The 24,804-nt window shown below is 39.7% G+C and overlaps 1 protein-coding gene across 5 annotated transcripts in view; it reads left to right on the forward strand.

The window, feature by feature from the left end:
• The window catches only part of LOC140469243 (regulator of G-protein signaling 3-like), a 271,500-nt gene that overhangs the window by 169,301 nt on the left and 77,395 nt on the right, over positions 1 to 24,804 (forward strand). For all 5 annotated transcript variants that reach the window (XM_072565577.1, XM_072565579.1, XM_072565578.1 and 2 more), the window contains 2 exons: positions 7,355 to 7,395; positions 22,550 to 22,681. In XM_072565577.1, coding sequence (XP_072421678.1) covers positions 7,355 to 7,395; positions 22,550 to 22,681 — 173 coding nt within the window. The remainder of the gene's footprint in view (positions 1 to 7,354; positions 7,396 to 22,549; positions 22,682 to 24,804) is intronic.

Below are 24,804 nucleotides of genomic sequence, written 5' to 3' on the forward strand. Positions count from 1 at the left end.
AAGGTTTTGACCCAACAACATTGAAGGGATAGGTTCTAAGTTTGCTCGCTGAGCTGGTAAGATTTGTTCTCAGATGTTTCATCGTCAGTGAGCCTCTGGTGAAGAGCTGATTAGATTACTTACAATGTGGAAACAAGCCCTTCAGCCCAACAAGTCCACACCGACCCTCCGAAGAGCAGCCCACCCAGACCCATTCCCCTACATTTACCCCTTCACCTAACACTACAGGTACTTTAGCATGGCCAATTCACCTAACCTGCACATTTTTGAACTGTGGGAGGAAACTGGAGCACCCGGAGGAAACCCATGCAGTCACGGGGAGAATGTGCAAACTCATACAGACAGTCGCCTGAGGTGGGAATTGAACCTGGGTCTCTGGTGCAGTGAGGCAGCAATGCTAACCATTGTGCCACCATGATGTTCTGTCCCGCTTGCTAGTTACGTGTCTTGGTCTGTTGTGGTAGGAGATATCACTTCTGGTTATTTTTCTGACAGGTTGGTAAATGGGGTCCAATCGATGTATTTGTTAATAGTTTCAGTTTGAATGCCAGGCCTCTAGGAATTCCCATGTGTGTCTTTGTTCAGCCTGTCCCAGGATGAATGAGTGTCCCAGCTGAAGGTGTCTGTGTGTATGAATACTAGTGATAGCTGGTCATGTCTTTTGGTGGTTAGTTGGATCTCATGTATCCTGATGGCTAGTTTCCTGCCAGTCTGTCTGATGTAATGTTTGTTGCAGTGCTTGCAGGATTTTTTTATATGATGTTTATTCTGCTGGTTGTTGGTATGGGGTCCTTTAAATTCATCAGGATCTGTTTCATTGTGGTGGTTTCTGAGCTACCATGATGTAAGGTATAGACAGGATAGATCGAGTGAATCCTTAGAGTATAAAGGCAGTAGGAATATACTTAAGTAGGGAATCAAGAGGGCAAAAAGAGGACATGTGATAGCTTTGGCAAATAGTATCAAGGAGAATCCAAAGGGTTTTACAAATATATTAAGGACAAAAGGGTAACTAGGTAGAGAATAGGGCCCCTCAAAGATCAGCAAGGCGGTCTTTGTGTGGAGCAGCAGAAAATGGGGGAGATACTAAATGAGTATTTTGCATCAGTATTTACTGTGGAAAAGGATATGGAAGGTATAGAATGTAAGGAAATAGATGGTGACATTTTGCAAAATTTACATATTACAGAGGAGCAAGTGCTGGATATCTTGAAATGCATAAAGGTGGATAAATCCCCAGGACCTGATCAGGTGCACCTGAGAACTCTGAGAGAAGCTAGAGAAGTGATTGCTGGGCCTCTTGCTGAGATATTTGTAGCATCGATGGTCACAGGTGAGGTGCCGGAGGTTGGCTAACATGGTGCCACTGTTTGAGAAGGGTGGTAAAGACAAGCCAGGGAGCTATAAGCCAGTGAGCCTGACGTCGGTGGTGGAAGGGAAACCTGAGGGACATGATGTACATTTTTTTTGGAAAGGCAAGGACTGATTAGGGATAGTCAACATGGCTTTGTGTGTGGGAAATCATGTCTCACAAACTTGATTAAGTTTTTGAAGAAGTAACAAAGAAGATTTATGAGGGCAGAGCAGTAGATATGATCTATATGGACTTCAGTAAGGCGTTCGACAAGGTGCTCCATGGGAGACTGATTAGCAAAGTTAGATCTCATGGAATACAGGGAGAACTAGCCATTTGGATACAGAACTGGCTCAAAGGTAGAAGACAGAGGGTGATGGTGGCGGGTTGTTTTTCAGACTGGAGGCCTGTGACCAGTGGAGTGCCACAAGGATTGGTGCTGGGCTCGCTACTTTTTGTCATTTACATAAATGATTTGGGTGCGAGCATAAGAGGTATAGTTAGTAAGTTTGCAGATGACACCAAAATTGAAGGTGTGGTGGACAGTGAAGAAGGTTACCTCCGATTACGACAGGATCTTGACCAGATGGGCCAATGGGAGAAGTGGGAGATGGAGTTTAATTCCGATAAATGAGGTGCTGCATTTTGGGAAAGCAAATCTTAGCAGGATTTAGACATTTAATGGTAAGGTCCTAGGGAGTGTTGCTGAATAAAGAGACCTTGGAGTGCAAGTTCAAAGCTCTTTGAAAGTAGAGTCACAGGTCGATAGGATAGTGAAGAAGGCTTTCTTTTATTGGTCAGAGTATTGAGTACAGGAGTTGGGAGGTCATGTTGCGGCTATGCAGGACATTGGTTAGGCCACTGTTGGAATATTGTGTGCAATTCTGGTCTCCTTCCTATCGCATAGATGTTGTGAAACTTGAAATCAGAAAAGATTTACAAGGATGTTGCCAGGGTCGGAGGATTTAAGCTATAGGGAGAGGATGAATACGCTAGGGCTGTTTTCCCTGGAGTGTCTGAGGTTTAGAGGTGACCTTATAGAGGTTTACAAAATAATGGGGGGCATGGATAGGATAAATAGGCAAAGCCTTTTCCCTGGGATGGGGGAGTCCAGAACTAGAGGACATATGTTTAGGGTGAGAGGGGAAAGATATGAAAGAGACCTAAGGGGCAACTTTTTCACACAGAAGGTGGTACATGTATGGAATAAGCTGCCAGAGGAAGTGGCGGAGGCTGCTACAATTGTGACATTTAAAAGGCATTTGAATGGGTATATGTATAGGAAGGGTTTGGAGGGATATTGGCCGGGTGCTGGCAGGTGGGTTGGAATATCTGGTCGACATGGACGGGTTGGACCGAAGGGTCTGTTTGCATGCTGTACATCTCCTATGACTCTATGCCTCCGGGCTGGAGTAGCCTGGTCATCATCTCAGATGTTTTTAACGTATGGTAGTGTGGCTGGAGTCTCTGAGCATGTTGTGTCTTCTTGTTTAGGTCTGATGTGTAGAAATTGGCAGACTGCACTTATTAGATACCCATTGTTCCTGAATGTATTCTATAGGTGTTTTTTCTTGGCTTTCCGTAGTTCCTGGGTGCTGCAGCGTGTTGTTCTTGTTTAAATAATGTCCTGATACAGCTCCATTTGTGGGTGTTGGGATGGTTGCTCTTGTAGTTGAGTATCTGGTCTGTGTGTGTGGCTTTCCTGTAAATGCTGGTCTGCAGCTCTCCATTGGCTTTTTGTTCTACTGTGATGTCTCTGAAGGGGATTCTATTGTTGTAGTCTTCCTCATTGGTGAACTTTATACCAGCAAGGTTGTTGCTTGTGTTTGTGGGTATCTTCTAATTTGTTGCATTTTGTGGTAGCAAAGGTGTCATCTACATAGCGGATCTGTAGCTTGGGCTGGATTGTGGGAAGGGTGTTGGTTCTAACCTCTACATAATTGCTTCTGCTAAGAGTTCTGATATTGGTGATTCCACAGGCTTCCCATTGATTTGTTTGTAGATCTTGTCGTTGAATGTGAAGTGGGTTGTGAGGCACACATCAAATAATTTGAGGATGCTGTCCTTACTAATGGAGTTGGTGCTGTCAGGTGCTTGTGTATGTGGCTCATCTAGCAGTGAGGCCAGTGTTTTTTTGGCTAGGGTGATGTTTATTGATGTGAAGAATAGGGCTGTCACATTGAAGGCAACCATGACATCACCGTCCTCAACCTTGGTGTCTTTGATGTTAAGGAATTCCTGGGTGGAGTGGCTTGAGTCTTCTACTAGGTGTTTCAGTTTGTGTTGCAGGTCTTTTGCTAGTCTGTATGTCGGTGTACGTGGGTCTGATAGGGCCCCTTTGTTTATGTACCTTTTTCGTAATCCGTAGAAACTGGGTGTGTTGGATCCGTTCAGATTTGATTCTTTGAGCACAAAGAATTTTCTGAACTGCACCCAATACATTGAAAAAGCAAACACACTACTCGCAGATACAGATACCTACCAATAGGTGGCGATTGACCCGACTCCACAGCTAGAAAACCATATTATAGCATCCCTGAGGAAATTAACAAGACAGATCTCCAAAGAATGACTGGAGAAAGAATGCCTCATCTTCTGCCTTGGGACCCTTCAACTACACAGCATCACCATAGACCTCACCTAGTTTCCAAATCTCCCTTCTTCCCCCACCTCATCCCAGATCCAACCCTCCAACTCCACACCACCCTCTTAACCTGTTCTACCTGTTCATCTTCCTTCCCATCTATCCGTTCCATTCTCTCCCACTGACGTATCAAAATCAGCCCCACCTGCATGTGTATCACTTTCCTGGTTACCCAACGTCACCCACCTATCTCAGCTCCCTTTGTGCCCCCCAAAATGAAGGGCTTATGCCCAAAATGCCAACTCTCTCGCTTCCCGGATGCTGACCTGCTATGTTTTTCCTGCGCCAAAGTTTTCATCTCTCTCTGGTGTTGCTACTGTATGGAAGAGCTTGGCTACAGTGTGGCACATTCTGGAGCACAAGTCTTCAGTTCTATTGCTGAATATTGTAAAGTCCCATAGCATTTGCATTATCCAGTGCCTCCAACTGTTTCTTGATACTACATGGAGTAAATAAAATTTGCTTAGGACTGGCATCAATGATACTGGGAAACTCTGAAGGAGGCCAAGATGGATCAGAACTTCTGGCTGAAGATTGTTCAAATGGTTCAGCCTTATCTTTTCCACTGATGTGCTGGGCTCCCCCATCATTAAGGATGTGAATATTTGGGGAGTCGCCTCTGGCACATAATTGGCATCAACATTCTCAACTGGTTATTTTAGGACTGTCGAGCTTAGATCTGATTCATTGGTTGTGGCTTTACTTCTGTCACTTGCTGTTTGGCACACAAGTAGTCCTGTTTTGTAGCTTCTCCAGGTTGACACCTCATCTTTAGGTATGTTTGGTGTTGCTCCTGGCATGCCATTGTGCGTTCTTCACTAAATTAAGGTCAATCTCCTTGTTTGATGGTAATGGTAGACTGGTGTTGGGATGAGCCATGAGACTCCTGATTGTGTATTTGAGTTGAATTCTCATGGGTGGCCAGTCTTGATTTGCTTGGTCTGTTCGAAGAGGATCATTATTGATTGGCTAAGCTATTGTTGGTTTTGGACATTGAAATCCTCCACCCAAAGTACATTTGCACACTTGTCACCTTCAGCACTTCCTCCAACATAAGAGCATGGATTGATCAGCCTGGGGAGGACATGCAAGCTAATCACCAAGAGGTTTCTTTGCTCATATTTGACCTGATGCATGAGACTTCATGATGTCTGGAGACAATGTTAAGGACTCCCATGGCAAGTTTCTTAAAACTATATACCATTTTACTACCTCTTCTACTGCGTCTGGGACAGGACATATTTAGAAATTATGATGGTGGCATCTAGGATGAATCTGTAAGGTATGACTGTCAGATGGTTGTTTGACTAGCGTGTGAGAATGTTTTTTCACTTTTGATATTAGCCCCAGACTCTTTGCAGTCAAGAGGGTTTTTGCTATTGTTTCTGTTGCCTTGATTATTGCCAGATAGTTAGTCCAAATTTTCATTATTATTAGGACTTTCTAGCTATTGTTACAACTGAATGGCTTGCTAGCCCATTTCTGAGACCAGTTAGATGTGAGTTGTATTGCTGTTTGTCTGTAGGTGCATGTAGGCGAGACCAGGCACTTTCTCCTTTTAATCCAGAGAACAGATTATATGGTTCTGGGTTTCCAGATTTGAATCCTGCTGTGGCAGATGGTAGAATTTGAATTCATTTTTTTTTAATGTTTCTGGAATTAGCAGTCTAGTCTAATGAAACGGTCAGAAAAACCCACATGGCTCACTTTTGGGGAAGGAAATTGCATCCTTGCCTGGACTTGCCTACATGCACCTACAGACAAACAGCAATACAACTCCCATCTAACTGGTCTTAGAAATGGGCTAGCAAGCCATGACATGTACCAACCAACCAATATTCTGCTTCAGCAATGATCATTTTACTAGCAAATACACTTTGATTCCATGATGTTCAGTATCATCAGTTGCTCTTCAGATGTTGAAAGTCTATATGCACCCACATCAAGCAAGAGCTGAACAGCATTTGGTTTGGGCTGATAAGTGACTAATCAAATTTATGCTTCTCAAGTACAAGGCAATGGCCTTCTCCAACAAGATGGAATTTAACTATCTCCCCTCAGCATTCAACAACATTACTATTTCTGTTACACCTAGCATCTATTCTGGGGGAGATGGAAATGGTGGTTACATGGATAGACAAACATCATGTTTTTAATGTAGTTTTAAATTTTCAGAATAGTTACTTGAATTTGGCAGAAGTGTTTCTGTATGCCAAGTATTGGCTTTTCCAATCAGGTGGCAGCTTGTCTCAGCAATGTCAACTTTTCCTTTGATCTTCTCGGCCAATCATTGGAATGTGGAACTTGCACTCGTCCGAACCAAATGGTTGGAACATTGAGCGGGAACCACAGAAGTGCTTCCTCTTTCTCCCATTGTTTTGGTTGGCATAATGTTAAGATATTGATTGGAAGAAATATATTTTCTGTCTCCTAACCAGTGTTTTATACAGTTCTAGCATCACCTCCCTCTTCTTAAACTCTGTCTTAACTAGTAAAGTTAATGTCTTCTTAGTCACTTTATCCACCCATCCCACTGCCTTATGGAACTGATTGACATGTACACCAAGGTGTCTCTAATCTTCAGTGTTTCCCAGAATCCTCCCTTTCACCAAGTACTCCCTTGCCTTGTTTGTCCTTACCCAAATGCATCACCTCTTACTTATCCAGATTGGAGGCAAATGGAATTCAGTCGGCCCATCTGACCACACTGTCAACTTTGAGATTAAGGAGTGCTGGAAAGTGAGAACATCTGCTATTCGTGGAATGAGAATGAAGACCAAAGAGTCTGAGAGCCCTGACAAAGCTTCAAGAATAGGGAGCACCAAAAGAGAGATTCCTAACATTTCGATCATATGACACAACAATTTGTTTCAAGTTCGGGTTACGTGGTCCGGACATTTATGAACAATTGGACCAGTTTTTTTGGCTTTAAGTGTGGGGAAGATGATTAAGGAGTGGGCATTTGGGCTAAATCATGCAGTACAACAAGCCAAAAGAACTGGTTTGGTAGCATTGGTTATCTAAACTTTTATAACATTGTACAAAATAAAATGGAGACATTATAATCAAGACTAATCATGGAAAAGTTAAAGTATTCAAGATGTCAGTTAGTATTTTCTTTATAAATTCCCAGGACATAGATTAGCTATTTGTATCTTCAGTTAGCACTGTTCTTTTCTTTGGCTTAGCTGTTCCTGTGGCAGGATATTGTTTCTCGGTTACTGAGGAAATAGATAAGCTTTTTTTCTCTTATTATGCCTCTATAAATCTTAGATGAACTTTTTTTGTGTGTGCAACTTTACAAAGCAAAGTGTAATTCATTTTAAAAAGTACTAATATCCAAATTGCTTTAACAGGTGCGGCGGAAGACTTGCAGTTTTACGTAACGTATGCTGAGGTAGGTTTACATATTTTTCATGTTGTAAAGTGTTTTTTGAATGTCAACAATTTGCAAGGTTGTTTTTTTTTCTCTTTTTAGTTGTCAATGTAACAAAAACAAAATTCAAACAATTTAATGTCCAGGTGAAGAGCCTTCAGACATTCCATTACAGGTAGTTTTGCTATAACGCATGTTTTGTCAGCGTAAATTGTGTATAATGCAATTGATGAATTATGGACGTTGTTTGGATAATGCGAACTTTCCACTGAATGGCTATAGCAATTTTCTATTAACGATCTTCTACAGCACAATTTTCTATTGTAGTTTTCATGTCACAATTTTCTTTAGTACAAGGTTGCAGAGGAACACAACTGTCATGTTATAGCAGAACATCCTGTACTTTAAAGGTGCTACATAAAATAAGCTGTTGTTTTAATGACTGATGTTTTCACTTTTTGAAAAAAATTACATGGATTAGGTGTCTTCAGTTGTTAACTGTTTTGTTTGATTTTCAAAGTAACCTAGACAGACACATGCTGTACTATTGTGAGTGTTTTTATAGATTTAGTAATATCCTCTCACCACTAGTACTTTGGTTTAAATCAAACTCAGTTTGATAGTCTAGTAAATTGTAGGTGAAATTAATTTGGAAAGGCTGGAATTGGTTGCGTGGGTGTATGCGCCACAAAACAATCTGTCTTAAGTGAAAAATTTTTACAAGTTCATAATAATTAAGAGGAACGACAAGTTAAACTAGAAATGGAATATATGATGCAATACAGGTTGTTCTAGTATAATGCGTGTTTTGTTAATGCGAATTAGCTATAACGCACTTAACAAACTGTGGATGATGTTTGGATAACGCAAACTTTCTACTGAATAGGTAGAGTGATCTTCTACAGCGCGATTTTCTATAATGTGAGGTTGCAGAGGAAGGCAACTATCATGCTATACTTGAATGCCCTGTAGTCTCAATGACATGGTCTAAGAGTGGGGTTAAGTGGCATTATTGAGAATAGGAAGATGGATTACCCTCCATCTGACAGAATCATTCCATGATGATTGATTGCATCTTTATGCCAAGTGCAAAAAAATGTCATTGCCAGGTTCTGAATGAATAAAGAGACATTTACTCTTGCCAACATACAAAGTTGAAGCAGGAATCGACCAGACAAGAGAAAGGTGGGTGTAAAGAATGTGTGCATTTCTGCTGCAACTTTCCTAATGGGAAGTTTGATGTCATATGCAAAAGTGAACTAACATGCTTTAAATACCCTAGCCAATGTGTGTTCAAGGTCATTACTTTAATGGTCCAGGCATGAGTCATAATGCCCTTTGGAGTGTATGATGCCCCATCACTTATGAAACTGGTGAGTTGTCCAATCATGATAAAGGGGGCTTCTGCCACATGGATGATTCACTCGCATGCAGAGGCCTGTGAGATGTTGCAGAGATGTATAGCTGCTCCTTGAAAAGATTCGCTTACAAAAGAATTGGATATCTTCAATGCTTCTAACAGAACTGGAAATCAGTGCTGTGAGGTCTTACTGACAAGTTATGGATATTTGGATTCATCTTCTGGAGAGATGTATGCTTTCACACTGGTTCACAGGCATATCCTGTGATTGAAGTAATGTCTCCTCCTTTGTACCATTCATCCCTTACCTCTAACCTCTTAATGCGTGGTCTCCTGCTCATCCTATGCTAGTTGCCTCTGCTCTGCAACTCCAGTGGCCTCAACTTTTGAGGGCTGAACCGCCAATTCTAGTTACACCCTTCTGTGGTGCTCAGGCAGAGTCCAACCAACTTTGCCCACTGCTCCAAAGCAGTAACCAGTGCCAAGTAGGTGACGAACTCTTGTAGACCCTGTTATCATTCTGCCAGATGGTGGCCGAAGCACTACTGGAAGATGTGACAATGACGAGGACTGCATCCATTCTGCAAAGCAGACAACTGCAGAGCTGAACTACAGCCAAAGGCTGGATTCTGTTATTGTAGTTCGTCACAGCTTTAAAAGAGGCTGCCTTGCAACAATAATACATTGGGGCAGTCTTAATAGGGTAAGAAGGACTTCAACCACTGAGGTACAGGGAGCCTTTGTGGGGGTAGAGCATTTCCAGAGAAGGTACCCTTCTTTCTTTCTGTCTTTTTACGTAAAATGGTAAATTAGTGGGCGGGACTTTTTTTTGTTCTGCCTATCCGCGGTCATATACGTCACTACAGCAGAGCATTAATTACCCATGAAGGACATCAGTAGGCTGAAGGACAGTCAGGCTGCCTAATGCTTCACTTGACTATTGTATTAAGTTGTGGGTGGGCAGACCGTGGGCTAACCACAAGTTCTATTTTAAATGCCCCATTCTCTCTCGCTGGTGGGCTAGCGTGGTCTGTACTATTGTCCTAGAAAGTCGGGGAAATTAAGTAGGGGAGGAAGCACCCATAAATCGGTTGGCCTACTCTTGCCCACTACCAACCCATACAACAGAAGCTACAAAACCGGATGCTTGACGTACCTCTCTCCCATCACTGTTTAAATCCCATTGAGTAATTTCTCAAGGGCTTCGTTGGCCCAAGCGTAGGAAAGCTCCCACAGCTAACAGATTTGGGCCTTGTGGGTTGGGGGCCCATGGCCTTTTACAGCTCCCCTGCCTGCAGACATGCTGCATTGATCTATCTGACCCACTGTGCACTTTGCTTCACCAAAATACTCAAGGAACATTTTACAATGTAGTTACTTAAAAGAAGGCACAGTTTTGAAATAGCACTGCAGCCTCTCAGCACCAGGGTTCAATATGTGCCTCGGGCGACTGTCTGTCTGTGTGGAGTTTGCACATTCTCCCCGTGTCTGTGTGGGTTTCCTCCGGGTTCTCCAGTTTCCTCCCACAATCCAAACATGTGCAGGACAGCTGAACTGGCCATGCTAAATTGTCCATAGTGTTAGGTGCATTAGTCAGGGATGAATATAGGGTAGGGGAATGAGTCTGGGTGGGTTACTCTTCGGAAGGTCGGCGTGGACTTGTTGGGCTGAGGGTCTGTTTCCATACAGTACGGGATCTAATCTAATCAAAACAATGTAACTTGCAGGTAATAATAATGGTATTATTAAGTAAGTTACACGCCCTTTGTATTTGAGCAGCTTTAATTGACTACCCAAAGCAGTGAAAAATGCACAGGGACTTATGTAAACACCAACATTAGAGAAACCGAATAGGCAATAATTTGTTCTTAAGTATTTCGTAAGGAGCCCAAATAATATTTGACATATTTGGCTTTTAAAGACCTGTGACACGCTGTAGAAAGGCAGGTAAAGAATCAGGTACTGTGGGAGCATTCTTCCAGAAATGAATAAAGGCACATGCTCATTCAGCAGTGAACTTTTGTACTTTGAAGTTGTTGATGTCCTGCCAAAACATTCTGTTGGCTGCATGTTTTGGAGCTTTATTTGAGGACATGTATTTTGACTTTAGATAATTTTTAAAAATTGAAAAGCTCATACAATATTTTCACCAGGCAGTATGTTATGTAATTCGAAAATCTGTTTACCAAATTAGAGCTGTATTTTTGGATGTCATTTACGCACAATTTGATGATAAAGTCACAAAGTCCTGCATTCACTGGGCAGGACCATGAGATGACTAACTTACATATGAGGATTTGCTGTAGGAGACAGAAATAAATGGACTTAACTTCTGTTGAAAGTTGAGGCTTTCTGTCCATCCCTTACTATATTCATTTCCCGACAGCAGGTTTTTTTCCATAAACAGACTGAGGGGACGAAGTAGGGTGGCCATGAAAAGGAATGCAGGTATTTTGATGAAGTCAGCATGCACATTTTATGCCGCTATCTAACTTCATTGTTTAAAGCATACAGCCAATCCTGATTGTGTTGTTGAAATACTTAATGCTTGACCAGGATTGCAAAATTAAGAGATTAACATGACATCAAGCAAGCATGCACACCAAATGCTAGCCTACACCCTTTAAGACTTTGCTGTAGGAATAAATGCTGACAGTCATTGTAAAAGTTCATCAATACTGTAAATGTTACTGGCTTTATGCAAGTACAGAAGCTGAGAAATGGGAGAAAAAACTCAAAGTGCAGGTCTGAGGTAATGTGAAAGACAAGAGAAATTAAATGATATAAGTGATTCAATTATAAACAATGGTGCAAAGTAAAATGAGATAGTAATGGGACAAATAAAGAAACACAAGATGGAGTTTAATTGGAAGTATTAAATTCATTGCTAAGTTTGGAGTGCTGCAAAGTGCCCCATTAACAACAGCAACTTGCATTCATGTACTGCTTCTAATGCAATAAATGTCCCATAAGCTTCATAGGAGCATTGTGTGCTATTGGTACACGATATGATAGAAGATATGATACTTAGCTGTTTACAGAGATATCAGTGTAAATAAGCAAATGTTTGTCAAAGAAGTAGGCTTTATGGAGGGATGTCAAGGTGCAACTCAAGGTAAAGCAACAGAGTTTTACAGCATAGAAAACTGAAGGCTAGGTCAGCAGTCGTGGAACAATCAAGATCAGGGATGCTGATTTTTTTTCTTTTAAAATTCAAGGAATACAAACATCTCATTGATTTGGAGGAGTTTGGAGTACAAAGGGCATCACTGTAGAATGAAATGAGTTATTTCAAGTGGGTACAAAGAGTAATCAAGGTCCAAATAAGCTGTCATCCTGAAGATTGGGCTTGCTGCTTGTAAAACTAAAATGGGGAAGCAGGAGATTGTGAAATGAGTCAGCTGATCAGTCTTTTTGTTGAGTGGGTGAGCATGTCTGTACTTCAGAATCGTAGCCTAAGTTTGATACTATGTACTAGTATGTCTTGCTTTATCCCTGATTTTAGTCAACCTGGTACTGGGCCTGAGAGAAGAAGTGGCATCATTAAAAGCACAAAAGAAGGTGATTGTGCCAAAATTGTAAGCTAATGCTCACTGCATAGATCTGGTGAGCTGACTGATGAAATGAACAAGGGACAGGAGTAGGCCGTTCGGCCCTACATCTTATTTCTGTGCTGTAAAATTAACAATGAAGAATGAGATCTATCTTGGCTGAATTTTGTTTGCACTCACCACTTGATGAGTCAGTTTTCCTCGATGTTGAACAGAATTTGAAGGATACACGGAGGGTAGTAAGGACATAGAATGGACTCTGGTTGGTGACTTCAAGGGTAGCTCAGTAGTACCACTATTGACTGAGTTCTAAGGGATATGGTTGCCAGTGTGGAGGTGGGATAGTGATAATGTCACAGAATTTACATTTCAGAATCACGTGCTTATGCTTTGCTGATAAATTCAAATCCCATCATGACAGCTGATGGCATTTAAATTGAGTTAATATATCTGGACTTAGTCTCAGTAATTTTGATCACAAAACCATTGTCAATGACCATAAAAATACTTATCTAGTTTCCTGATGCTCTTTAAGGAAATAAGTCTGCCATCATAATCTGACCTGGCTAATGTGCGACTCCAGACCCACAGCAAAGTGGTTGACTCATAATTTCCCTCTGAAATGACCTAACAGCACTATGGGTATGCAGCAGTTTAAGAAAATAGGTCACCACCACCTTCTCGAGCACAGTTAGGGATGGGCAGTAAATATTGGTCGAGCCAGTGATACCCACATCCCATGAATTAACTTGTAAGAACCATACTCTAATTATCAGTCTTGATAATGAAATCCATTTGCCATAACGGCAAGAATTTAATTATATAATCATTAGAAAGACTAAGATATAAGCATACATGCGATCGTCATAAAATAAACACAATTGTGGGTGGTAGTATTGCAATTTTAAATGTTACATTATTTTTACTTCTGTTTTATACCATGACAGTCAAAATTGTCATGGGTGAAAATGTGGCTTAGATATACTGGAACCTGCTTTATTTAGGTTACTTGCATCAGCCCTATTGCTTCCTGTGAAATTGAAAATTAATTGTCATTGTGATTCAGTAATATTAATACCAATATTGAAGTATGCTGTATTGCTCATTGTACTTCCATCTGCAGAATGATCAGTTTATGTTTACAAAGGTAAAACCATTAAAATAGTTAAGTCTTATAGCTGAGAAACCGGTTTTCTGTCTGACTTGGTTGAGCCAGTATTTTTGCTGCAAATAAATATCTTACTCACTTCATGTTACCTGTCAGTATATCCTTCTATTTCATTTCTATTTCATCACTTCTATTGTATCCCTTAAGTACATCAATACAGGAGAATAGGTTTTCATTGACACGCACGGCTTCAGCTCCAGGCATACTTCAAGCTTTTAAATTCTTTAAAAGTTAAATCTGTGCAGCAATGACTTTCTAAAGCAATGAAGTACATATAACCTGAGCCATTGAGAAAGCTTTAAGACCTTGGGATTACACTTAATCATAACATACAGAATTTCATCTATTTTTACAAGATATAAATGCCTAGTGTTTTAACAAAAAAAAAGCATTTTAAGAAGACATTGAAACAATATAGTAAATGATTTGTACCTCATGCTTGCATAGATAAATTTTAAAGTGAAGTAATTATGATATCACTTAGAAATGTTGAGGGTTTTAGTTCTGACATTCATTTCTGATATTTGATATGAAGTGTAAAAATGTTTTACATAGTTATCCTTAAAATGGTTGTAAAATATTTTAGAAGAGTCGATTTTCTGACTCTGTAAATTGTTTTTATTTTGTTTAGATGCAAACCCACCAGGAATTTGTCTAGCTACAGCATGATTTCCAACCCTTATTATCTTCTCAGTATGAAGACCAGCATTCTATTAGCCATTTTATTGGATTTTGTACCTGATAATAACATCTCCATGATCTAGCCACCAAAATGTCTTTTGACTTGCACTTCTCCATTTTGACATGAAGGTACTCTGATTGAGCCTTTGTAAGCCCACAGTAAATGACCCATACTTGCATTTGTCACTTGAGAAAATATACTGATACTTGAGTCTTACTGTTGCTAGGATTGAAAATTGAATCAATTTTTTTCAAAATTTCCAATTTACCTGTCTGGACTCTGTTTAATAGAAAACACTTAACACATTTCTGAACTTAACATGAATACTCTTTATTATCATTGAATTAACTCTAAAACAGATGAACAGAAGTATTAGAAATTTCTGGAGAAACTCAGGTCTGGACTCAAAATGTTAACTCTGCTTTTTCTCCAGTCCTGTTGAGTTTCTCTAGCAATTTCTGCTTTTGTTGCAGATTACCAGCATCTGCAGTTCTTTATTTTATCAAACAAAATGGAAAATTGCCAACTTATAAGTCCACTGACTGAAACTCTAACCCCATCCTAAACCCTAATACATAAATGCAGACAGGTACAAACAAACAAATATTAGTGTTCTGAGTGGAGGGAAAAGTACTGAGGAAACACACTTCAATATAACCAGTTCACAGCATTAAATGCTGTGTTCTATTTGCTTCTTTCCAGACCTTCTGTTCCCTTGTTTCTTCAGCCAGATTCTCTCGGTTCTTCCCTGAAGACAGGGTGGTTGATGCTTAATTATATGGTCTCTCTGTCACTGATTAGAGACAACAGCCTATAGCAACTGGTGGAACAGAATGTCTTCCAAGTTTTGGTTACTTCATTCAAGAGAAATACATTTTCTCTATTACAGTTTGGAAACTTCTCCCTTGAATTGTCCACTCACCTGTCTAGGAACCTATTAGAGAGTGAATATAATGCTTATGGCTGTTGGTCTCCAGATCTTGTTTTTGTTGCACAAATAAGTCAGCAGTCTGAATCTAGGTGAAGCTTGCTCTGCAAACACCCACAGTGCCGTGGAGTCTTTAACCTCTTCCTCCACTGCTTGAACAAAGCACCAATATAAACACAACTCAATGAGATCTAATTTTTATTTTTAAAGTACACCAACTCCTTCCACAGTTTTTGCTTTCGATCAGTTGATTTCCCATGTTTATGGTTCAAAATCAAAAATAAAAGAAAAGGTTATATCTTTATTAAAATTCACTGATCACAGTTTTATCCAACCGCTTAATCTATTAAAATCACTGTATTTTTAAGATTGCATTTAAACTTCATGAATACCATATATCACTGTGTAATCAGCAAACTTGGATATGTGACTTCTGTTCCATCACTTAAGTCATTAATAAGTAGTGAATAGTTGTGCCATTACAAATCCCTGTGAGTCACTACTAGTTTTGGGAAAGCAAATCTTAGCAGGATTTATACACCTAATGGTAAGATCCTAGGGAGTGTTGCTGAACAAAGATACCTTGGAGTGCAGGTTCATAGCTCCTTAAAAGTGGAGTCGCAGGTGGATAGGATAGTGAAGAAGGCGTTTGGTATGCTTTCCTTTTATTGGTCAGAGTATTAAGTATAGGAGTTGGGAGGTCAGATTGCGGCTGTACACCACTGTGGTTAGGCCACTATTGGAATATTGTATGCAATTCTGGTCTCCTTCCTATCGAAAGATGTTGTGAAATTTGGTTTCAAAAAGATTTACAAGGAAGATGCCAGGGTTGGAGGATTTGAGTTATAGGGAGACGTTGAATATACTGTTTTCCCTGGAGTGTCGGAGGCTGAGGGGTGACCTTATAGGAGTTTATAAATCTTGAGCATGGATAGGATAATTTGACAGTCTTTTTCCCTGGGGTGGGGAGTCCAGAACTAGAGGGCATAGGTTTAGGGTGAGAGGGGAAAGATATAAAAGAGACCTAAGGGACAATGTTTTCATGCAGTGAGTGGTGCATGTATGGAATGAGCTGCCAGAGAAAGTGGTGGAGGCTAGTATAATTGCAACATTTTAAAAGGCATCTGGATGGGTATATGAATAGGAAGGGTTTGGAGGGATATGGGCCGGGTGCTGGCAGGTGGGACTAGATTGGTTTGGGATATCTGGTCAGCATGGACAAGTTAGACCGAAAGGTCTATTTCTGTGCTGTACATCTCGATGACTCTATGATTCTAATATCCTGCCCATTAAGTGACCTTGCCAGTATCTTTGCTCTGTTTTCTGCTACTCATTCAATCTCCTGACTAGCTCCTTAAATAATACGCATTTCAGTGAGCCTTGATTTTAGCTAGCATTCTATTTTGTATTACTTCCATCAAATGCCTTTTGAAAATCTGTAATAATAATATTCACTATCCACAAGTTTAGTTATATTTTCAAAAAATTTCAGTCAGTTTTCATAAGGAATGACTGTCCTTTACAAATCCGTTCTGAAGAAGCCATACTAGACTCAAAATGTTAACACTGTTTTTCCCTCCACAGATGCTATGAGACCTGCCAAACACTTTCAGTTTCTACTTTACAAATCTATTTTGACATTCTCTAAGCAGATGAAAATATTCAAAACATCCAGTCAGTCGAATGGTAATTGTAGACTCTAGTAAACACACCTAGGCATACAAAGTCAGAAAAAAAATGGTGCTATGGGTGGATGGAAAATAAATATTATGGAAGAACTTCAGTAGTACCAACCCTCAGAATTTGGTAAAGTGTACCTTTTGTATCCTAAGTGCTTCAGGTCTTTGATCTATCTTTCACTTTTTTCCACAGGCGGTGCAGAGCAACCAGTTCATGGATTATTGGTTGAAAGCACCGGTGGGAGAAAATAAACTGACTTTCTTCAGGGTTTAGATTTTTTTTACTGAATAAAGAGACACACCATCATCTGACCCTTCAGTGTCTGAAAGATTCTGTCAGTATCATTCACACCCACAAGCTGTTCAGCTGCCCATAATCCAATCAGATAGGTGTCATTTGCCACCAGATCACAAAGCTACAAACCAATCAGCAACCTGTTGCTGGCCAAATCTCTCTCTTTATAATTACTCTGCTGCTGGTCTGTCTACAGACAGCTTACTCTACTACTTGAATAAAACAGCAGTGAAAACATGTTTTGTCATGAGTTTCACGTATTTGCTTTTTAAAAGTACAGCAATTCCTTCCTTAGTCCTTTATTGTCAAGCAGTCCTTTCTCCAATTCACTCCACAATTAAAAATAAAGTAAAATACAAAAGACGATCTGTTTCAAGCCATAATTTGCCCAATCTTGATGTGTAATATTAGCAAGCTAATATTGTGTTCCATAGCTATAGAACCTCGTATCATGAAAATGTCAGCTATTATCAATTGCATCAAAGCTGTTCAAACTTCATTCTAGATAAATAGGTAGCAGTATAAATGTGTATTATTGTTTTCAGACTTGACTAATACTGAATGTATACTGGCAAGGTTGATTTTCTTCACTTGGTGTTTTATCCCTACATCAAGGCAAAGATGACTGTGTTTATCACCTGGGGTGTGTAGTGTTGGGTATATAGATGAATGATAAGGCTAATTTTACTTAGAATTATAAATGACAGAATACCAGACGATTGCGTTTTGGCCCAGTTCCTGGCTTGTGAATTCCTCTCTGTGTATTCTTTGCCTCTGGTATGAGCTTGCTTACAGAGGAAGCCTCATTGCCTGTTTATTTGAGTGCTCCAGGTATAACAAAACTGAGCAAGTTAAAACAATATCAAAACTTTGAAAGAAAGCCTTTAGAGTGTCCTTGTAGTGCTTTTCTGTGACCACTGAGAACACACCCTGGACTCAAATTCTGCATAGAATAATTGTCAGGTACTTCGGCTAAATGACCAGCCCAATTTTGTCGTGATTGTTTACGTGGTGTGGTTGCTTTGCACACAGCTGAGTTGGATAGTTGACATTTTGTCTGGCCACGAGGACTTCAGAAGCTTCAAAAGGTAGTGGTTGACCTTCTTGGCATGACGCTGGTGCACTGTTCATTTTTGGTATGCATAAACTTTAGTTTGGAAGACAAGACCTTCTCCGGTTTGTTCCCAAACTAATGTTCAAAGTCTGTTGAAGGTTATGCTTGCTTCAGAAATTCTTGCATGCAGTTCATTGTAATTCGGGCTTTAGATTGAAATCTAGGGCTTGATATAGATCCTTGCTGGAATTGGCTGGTTACTTCAATTTTTTCTTGATGCTGATCTTGACACAGGGCTCAAAATATTTTTTAAAGAGCTACTTTTGATTATTAGTCTCAATAACCTCCTTTGGTACCACAGTCAATTAGTAACAATGCTTTGTGTATTTGTTTTGATATGTGGAATATTTGGACACACAGATGCAAAGTTTTTTTACATTACTTAGTGTGGAAACAGACCCTTCGGCCCAACAAGTCCACACTGACCTGCCGAAGCGCACCCACCCAGACCCATTCCCCTACACTTACCCCTGTAAAATTAGAAGAATTCAGCCATATTCTCAATAACCTTCAGTACTTAATTATGAGTAAACTCAAAAATGGGAAAAACATTGATTTCCCAGTCATGGCAGTAGTTAAATAGGCACATGACAAGTTAGAAGTAGAAGTTAGCAACAAACAAATCTAACACTTCAACACACACACAGACATCAATCACTTTAAACATGCTTTCTGCAGGCTGGTGAATTCACCACTAAATAGTTGTATGCTTGGACCTGTACACCCTCATGTTAAGTCCTACTATTTTGATGTTTTCAAATGTGTTAATGCATGAGGAAAAATATTTATGAAATAAAATATTCACTATTAAGTAATACAATTGACACAATATTCATTACAATTGCCCCCTCGAGTTTTTTCTCCTTGGTTGTAGCTTCTGAACTCCTGCAGCTCTAGTTTATAAGCTCCATGTAATTTGCAAGGAATTTGTTACATTAATTTTCCTGCTCTGAGTGTTCATTTGTTGAAAAGCTTTAAAGGTAAAGAGTTTTGTGATGGAGCAATTAAATTTGGAGAAGGACATTAGAGAGTTCTGCTACTCCTGTTGCGTTTGTGAAGACTGCAAAAGTGATAACAAATGATGTCAAGTGAAAGAAAAACCTGTCCCAACAATAAGAATTATATACAATAGGATAATGCCTTCTATGACAAGCTGTCATTTCTGCAAACTTCATGTAAATTGATTTACATCTAGATAAATCAGACACTGGTTTCCAAAAAAAATTGCAGAAACCAATAGAAGTCGATTTCACAAGCTGCTTGTGTGCAAGTATTTTGTCTGATATTTGGATGGAGCAATTCAGGTTTTTTTGCACTTGTAGTAAGAAAGGATTATATAAGCTGCATTACAAAGGTTTCAGTTAAGTTTCTTGCTCACCCATTTCTTCATTGTGCCATAATGGTAACTTTTGCTATGAGCATTCCAAAATCTGGCGTTCATCACAGGACCAGGATTAAAAAGAATTGAGAGGTATAGAAAATAAGACTGTGTACCAATGGAGAAGACAACCAACAAACAGGTGTCCTTCTGCCAGAGTCTGTAAACTATATCTCTCTTGCTTACTAAAATGAATAGAAAAGCATTACTGAGAAGGTTACACTTCTTTAAGGACATTTCACTGAAACCGTACCTCATGCGTATAGATAATTAGAATTCTGAGAACTTTCTATGTCAAAGCAGTTCCATAACCTTATTTTCCAAATAATATGTGACTAGCAACATAAGAAATTTGTCCATTAAATCAAGTTTTCAGGTAACTGCCAAAGCACAATCATTCTTAGAAACTTGGCATCCTTCCTCTGTTCCAGGATGAAGGAGAAGGCTGGCAACCCAGTGACAATTAATGCTTTTTTTTAGTGATGCCGAACTATATTCTCTCTCCTGGGCTTAAGCTGTGGTTAATGAGACTCATTATTTGATAGGGAGCAAATGGCCAAACAGTATTATTCACTAGAATATTAATTCGGTGACCTTGGTAATGTTCTGAGGACCCGGGTTTAAGTACTGTCATGGCAGATGGTAGAATTTGATTTCTAATGCAATTCTAATGATACTTAATAAGAGTCGAATTATAACCCTGGAATTATTGTTGTTTGTCATAAAAGTTAATCTGATTCATTGCTGTCCTTTAGGAAGGAACTCTGCAGTCTGGTCTTGTCTACATGTGATTGCAGACCTAGAGCAATATTGACTGCCCTCTTAAATGATGTAGCAAGTTATAGGATTGTATCATCTGCTAGAAAGGAAAAGAAAATGAAAATGGACAGACTACTTGGCAACAATCTGTGGACCAGAAACAATAATGGCAAAAATAGACTGGTAAACTCTGCAACGTCCTCCTTACTAACATCTAAGGGCAGATGCCAAAATTGGGAAAGCTGCCTCACAGACTAAGGAAGCAACAACCGGACATAGTCACACTTGCAGAATCATCCTTTACAGATGATGTTCCACATACCACCAGTCACATTCCATGGATATGTCCTGTCCACCTGCAGGGCCACCAGAGGTGGCAGCACAGTGATACCCATTTGGGAAGGGGTTGCCCTGGAAGTCCTCAACATTGATCATGGAAACCATAAAATCTCATGGCCATGGCATCAGATCAAACATGGCATGAAACCTCCTGCAGGTTAACATATGCTGTCTTCCCTAGGCTAATGAGTTAGTGCTCCTCAGTGGAGTTGAACAAAGCTTAGAGGAAGCACAGAGGGTGGCAAGGATGTAGAATATACTCCGGGTGAGGGATTTCAATGTCCAAGACAAAGAGTGGTTCATCAGCAACACTATTGATTGAGCTGGTTGAGCCCTATAGGACATAGCTACAGATTGAGTCTGCGGCAGATGGTGAGGGAAAACATACTTCATTCTCACGAATCTGCTACCTCAGATATATCTGTCCATTATACTATTGGTAAGAGTAACCACCGCACAGTCTTTGTGGAGACCAAGACCCATCTTCATATTAAGAATACCTTACATTATATTTTGTGACATTATCTCTGTGTTAAATGGGACTGTATGGACTAAATCTAAACAGATATAAGCGAGAGTCTAACACACAGCCAACTTGGAGTCTGAACAGCCTTCAGTCAGATCTATCAACTCATGACTTGGCATCCGTGGGGCACTGTGGGCCATCAGAAGCAGCAGAATCATACTCCAGCACAATCTGCATCTTCAAAGCCTGGAATGTCCCTCACTCTGCCATTGCCATAAAGCCAAGGGATCAGCACTAGTTCAATGAAGAGTGTAGGAGGACATGCTAAGAACAGCACCAGGTGCAGCTAGCTTAAAAAAAGTATCAATTTGGTAAAACTACAAAACAGGACTTCTTGTGGCCAAACAGCATAAGCAGCAAGTGATAGACAACGGAGAGCGATCCCACAATCCGACTGATCAGATGTAAGCTATGCAATCCTCTCTCATCCAGTTGTGAAAGATAGTGGAAAATTAAAGAATTCATTGAATGAGGAGTTCTACAAATATTCCCATCCTTAATTATGGGAGTGCCTGCATCATTGGTGCAAAAGATAAAGCTGAAGCATTTGCAACAATCTTCAGCCAGAAGTGCTGAATGGATGATCTGTCTCAGCCTCCTCCAGAAATCCTAAGCATCACAGATGCCAAGCTTTTGTCAATTTGATTCACTTCTTCTAATATCAATAAATGGTCGGAGGCCCTGACTAAGGCCTATGGGTCCTGACAATATTCTGGCAATAATACAAATAATGCCAGTAGTGAGTACTCAGCAGCCATAGAGTCATAGTCATAGAGATGTACAGCATGGAAACAGACCCTTTGATCCAACCCGTCCATGCCCACCAGATATCCCAACCACTTGATCAGCAGGAAGTATGAACAGAGGAGACCTTGAAATCTAACAGAGACATATTAAATGATGTCTTATAAAAATCAAAATGAATATAAAATGTGGCTTATTCTGGGAATTTAAAATTAGAAACAGTAAGTTTGGGTAATTTTGCACAGCAGGTGCAAGGAGAAAAACAGTGACTTCTCATCAGAACCAGAAAATTGAGAGCTTTAAAGGAAGCGCAAAGCTGGCTCAAAGAGGGTCAAGGAAAGACTTGTAGAGTAGAAGTCAAGAGTGTTTGCGAAAATGATATTGCAAGGTAAAAGAAGGTGTTAAGACACAGAAGATGAATCTACAGGAGGTATAAGTTGTTACAGCAGAATGGCAGAGGAAGGGAGATATGGGAAATATATCAAAAACCCAAAGGCTTCTCTAGTCTCAATGTGGTGGGGGGAAATCAGGAAGGCTTCTTTTCACAGTTAAATGCTCATTTAAATATAATGTGTACATGATCTTGCTCTAAATCAGAATTTAACATTGCTACAAGTACTCGTGTTGACAAAATGTTTATTGTTTTTATCAGAAATCACCAAGCATTTTGGGTTTGGAGGCCTACTCAACCGAGCAAAAGAGAAAAGTGTGCCAGTGTTTATCGGAGAACATTGTCAAACAGAAGCAAGAACAAAGATCAGTAGTAGCTGAAACAGAGAGCAAGGTAAGTCTTTTTCACCCAGGTGCAAAGCAATTTTGCTAAAAGATTATTTTACTCTTCTCCGAGGTTTCTTGTTCATTTTCTTACACCTTTCCATTCACGGAGAAAACCGAAGCAAAGTTTTCACTTTGAACCAGATAATTTTGCAAGAAATGTGAACAACAAAATATAAAATAGAACACAGTAACTGAAAGACTTACAATTATATGACGACCTATCCTATCATTAGGTTTATTTTTATAATTTACAATTCTATGTAAATACAAATATCTTATGTATCTTAAAAAATTGTTTTTGTTTCTTGCCTACAAGTATACCTTTTTTGCCATATTTTGAGCATGGCTTAAAATTTAAAAACACAGATTTTAAAAAATGTGGAAAATTGCATTTTGAAGAGACATTTACTGTAAATAAAACCTCATTTACACGAACATAGAATCCCTACTGTGGGAAAACAGACCCTTTGGCTCAACAAGTCTACACCAACTCTCTGAAGAGTAATCCACCCAGACCCATTCCCTTACCCTATATTTACCCCTGACTAATGGACCTAACCTACAGAGCCCTGATCACTATGGGCAATTTAGCATGGCCAATACTCCTAACCTGCACATCTTTGGTTTGTCGAAGGACATGCAGACACGAGGAGAATGTGCAAACTTGATACAGGCAGTGTGGAGACTCTAATTGAACCTGGGTCCCTGGTGCTGTGAGGTAGCAGTGCTAACCACTGAGCCACCGTGCTGTGTAACAGAGGTTCAGTTCAGAAGCTGCATTGAAAATTCAGAATCACAACCTAACCTGACTCAGGAAGGAGGAAAGCTGTAGTACAGTGCTCAGGAACACACTCACCTTCACTCCAGGATTAGATTAGTTCTGATCTTAAGAGTTACACTATAATGTTTACATTGGTGCTGTCTTGCAGCAGCCATAAGGAAAGATTTTAATGTTAGTTTTGTTAAGGGGCAGATAAGGTTCCCAACTCAGCATGTATAACTCAACAGATGTAGTCATTAAATAATCAGAGGAAGTGGTGAAGGTGGGTACAATGACAACATTTAAGAGGCATCTGGTTGAATGAATATATGAATAGGAAGGCTTTTGGGGGTTATGGGCCAAATGCTGACAAATGGGACTAGATTAAGTTAGGATATCTGGTGAGCACATGAGTTGGACCGAAGGGTCTGTTTTCATGCTGTACATCTCTATGACTCTGTGTGTTTGTTGAAATCACTATTTGCAATTTGTGTTGACTTTTGGAAAATGAAAGACTATTTTCAAGATAAACACAAGTGGAGAGAATTTCACCACCCACACAAAGGGGCAAGAGAAGCTGAGGCAGTGGTAAACTCACAGAAAGCCATGGCAGATCAGCATGCTGCTGACAGTAGCCTAAATTGCAAACTACTGTACAGATTTTAAAGGAACAGTCTTATTCGCTTTAAAGCAAAATGTATTCAAAGGAAAGCACTTGTTTGCTTTGATATCAAACATACCCTTTTGCATTGAACAGAATAATATAATCTCTTAAATTGCTATTGACCAATGAAACACAGCTTTATTCTATCAGGCTGTCAACATGTCTGAGATGTTCAGGATTATTCCTGTTGTTATTTTTGTGAAAGCTCTCTGCCATGGTAATAAATTAATATACTTTAGGGCAATATGAATATTGGTAAATGCATTTTTGTGCAATAGTGAACTAATAGTGAATCAAAGGTTAGCAAATGTTCATTTGCCCAGTTCTCTGGATGGAGGTTTATAATGTAATGGTTTCTGTTGACCCATGTTCTCTTGGAAGTTGATTTCTGCAGAATGTATAATGAAATTATTAATGAAAATCCCAGCAACCAATATCATAATGATTTTACTAGCATTTTGAGTATAATTATTGACCCTGCTTTTTTCCAATAATTTTTGGAAATTTAAAGCTCATTTTTGAAATTATTTTTCATCAATAACCGTCACATATGTTGTACATTGTAACCTGCTGTACCTCTATCTATCATTGTTAAAAGATAGTAGATTGTAGACATGGTACAAGTCAGAAGGATTGAGAAAGCCAGAAGGAATTTCATGAAGGTTAACAACAGGAAACTTTGCCTGGAACAAGGAAATTATTTTAT

This window comes from Chiloscyllium punctatum, chromosome 49 (assembly GCF_047496795.1).
Source record: "Chiloscyllium punctatum isolate Juve2018m chromosome 49, sChiPun1.3, whole genome shotgun sequence".
NCBI lineage: Eukaryota > Metazoa > Chordata > Chondrichthyes > Orectolobiformes > Hemiscylliidae > Chiloscyllium > Chiloscyllium punctatum.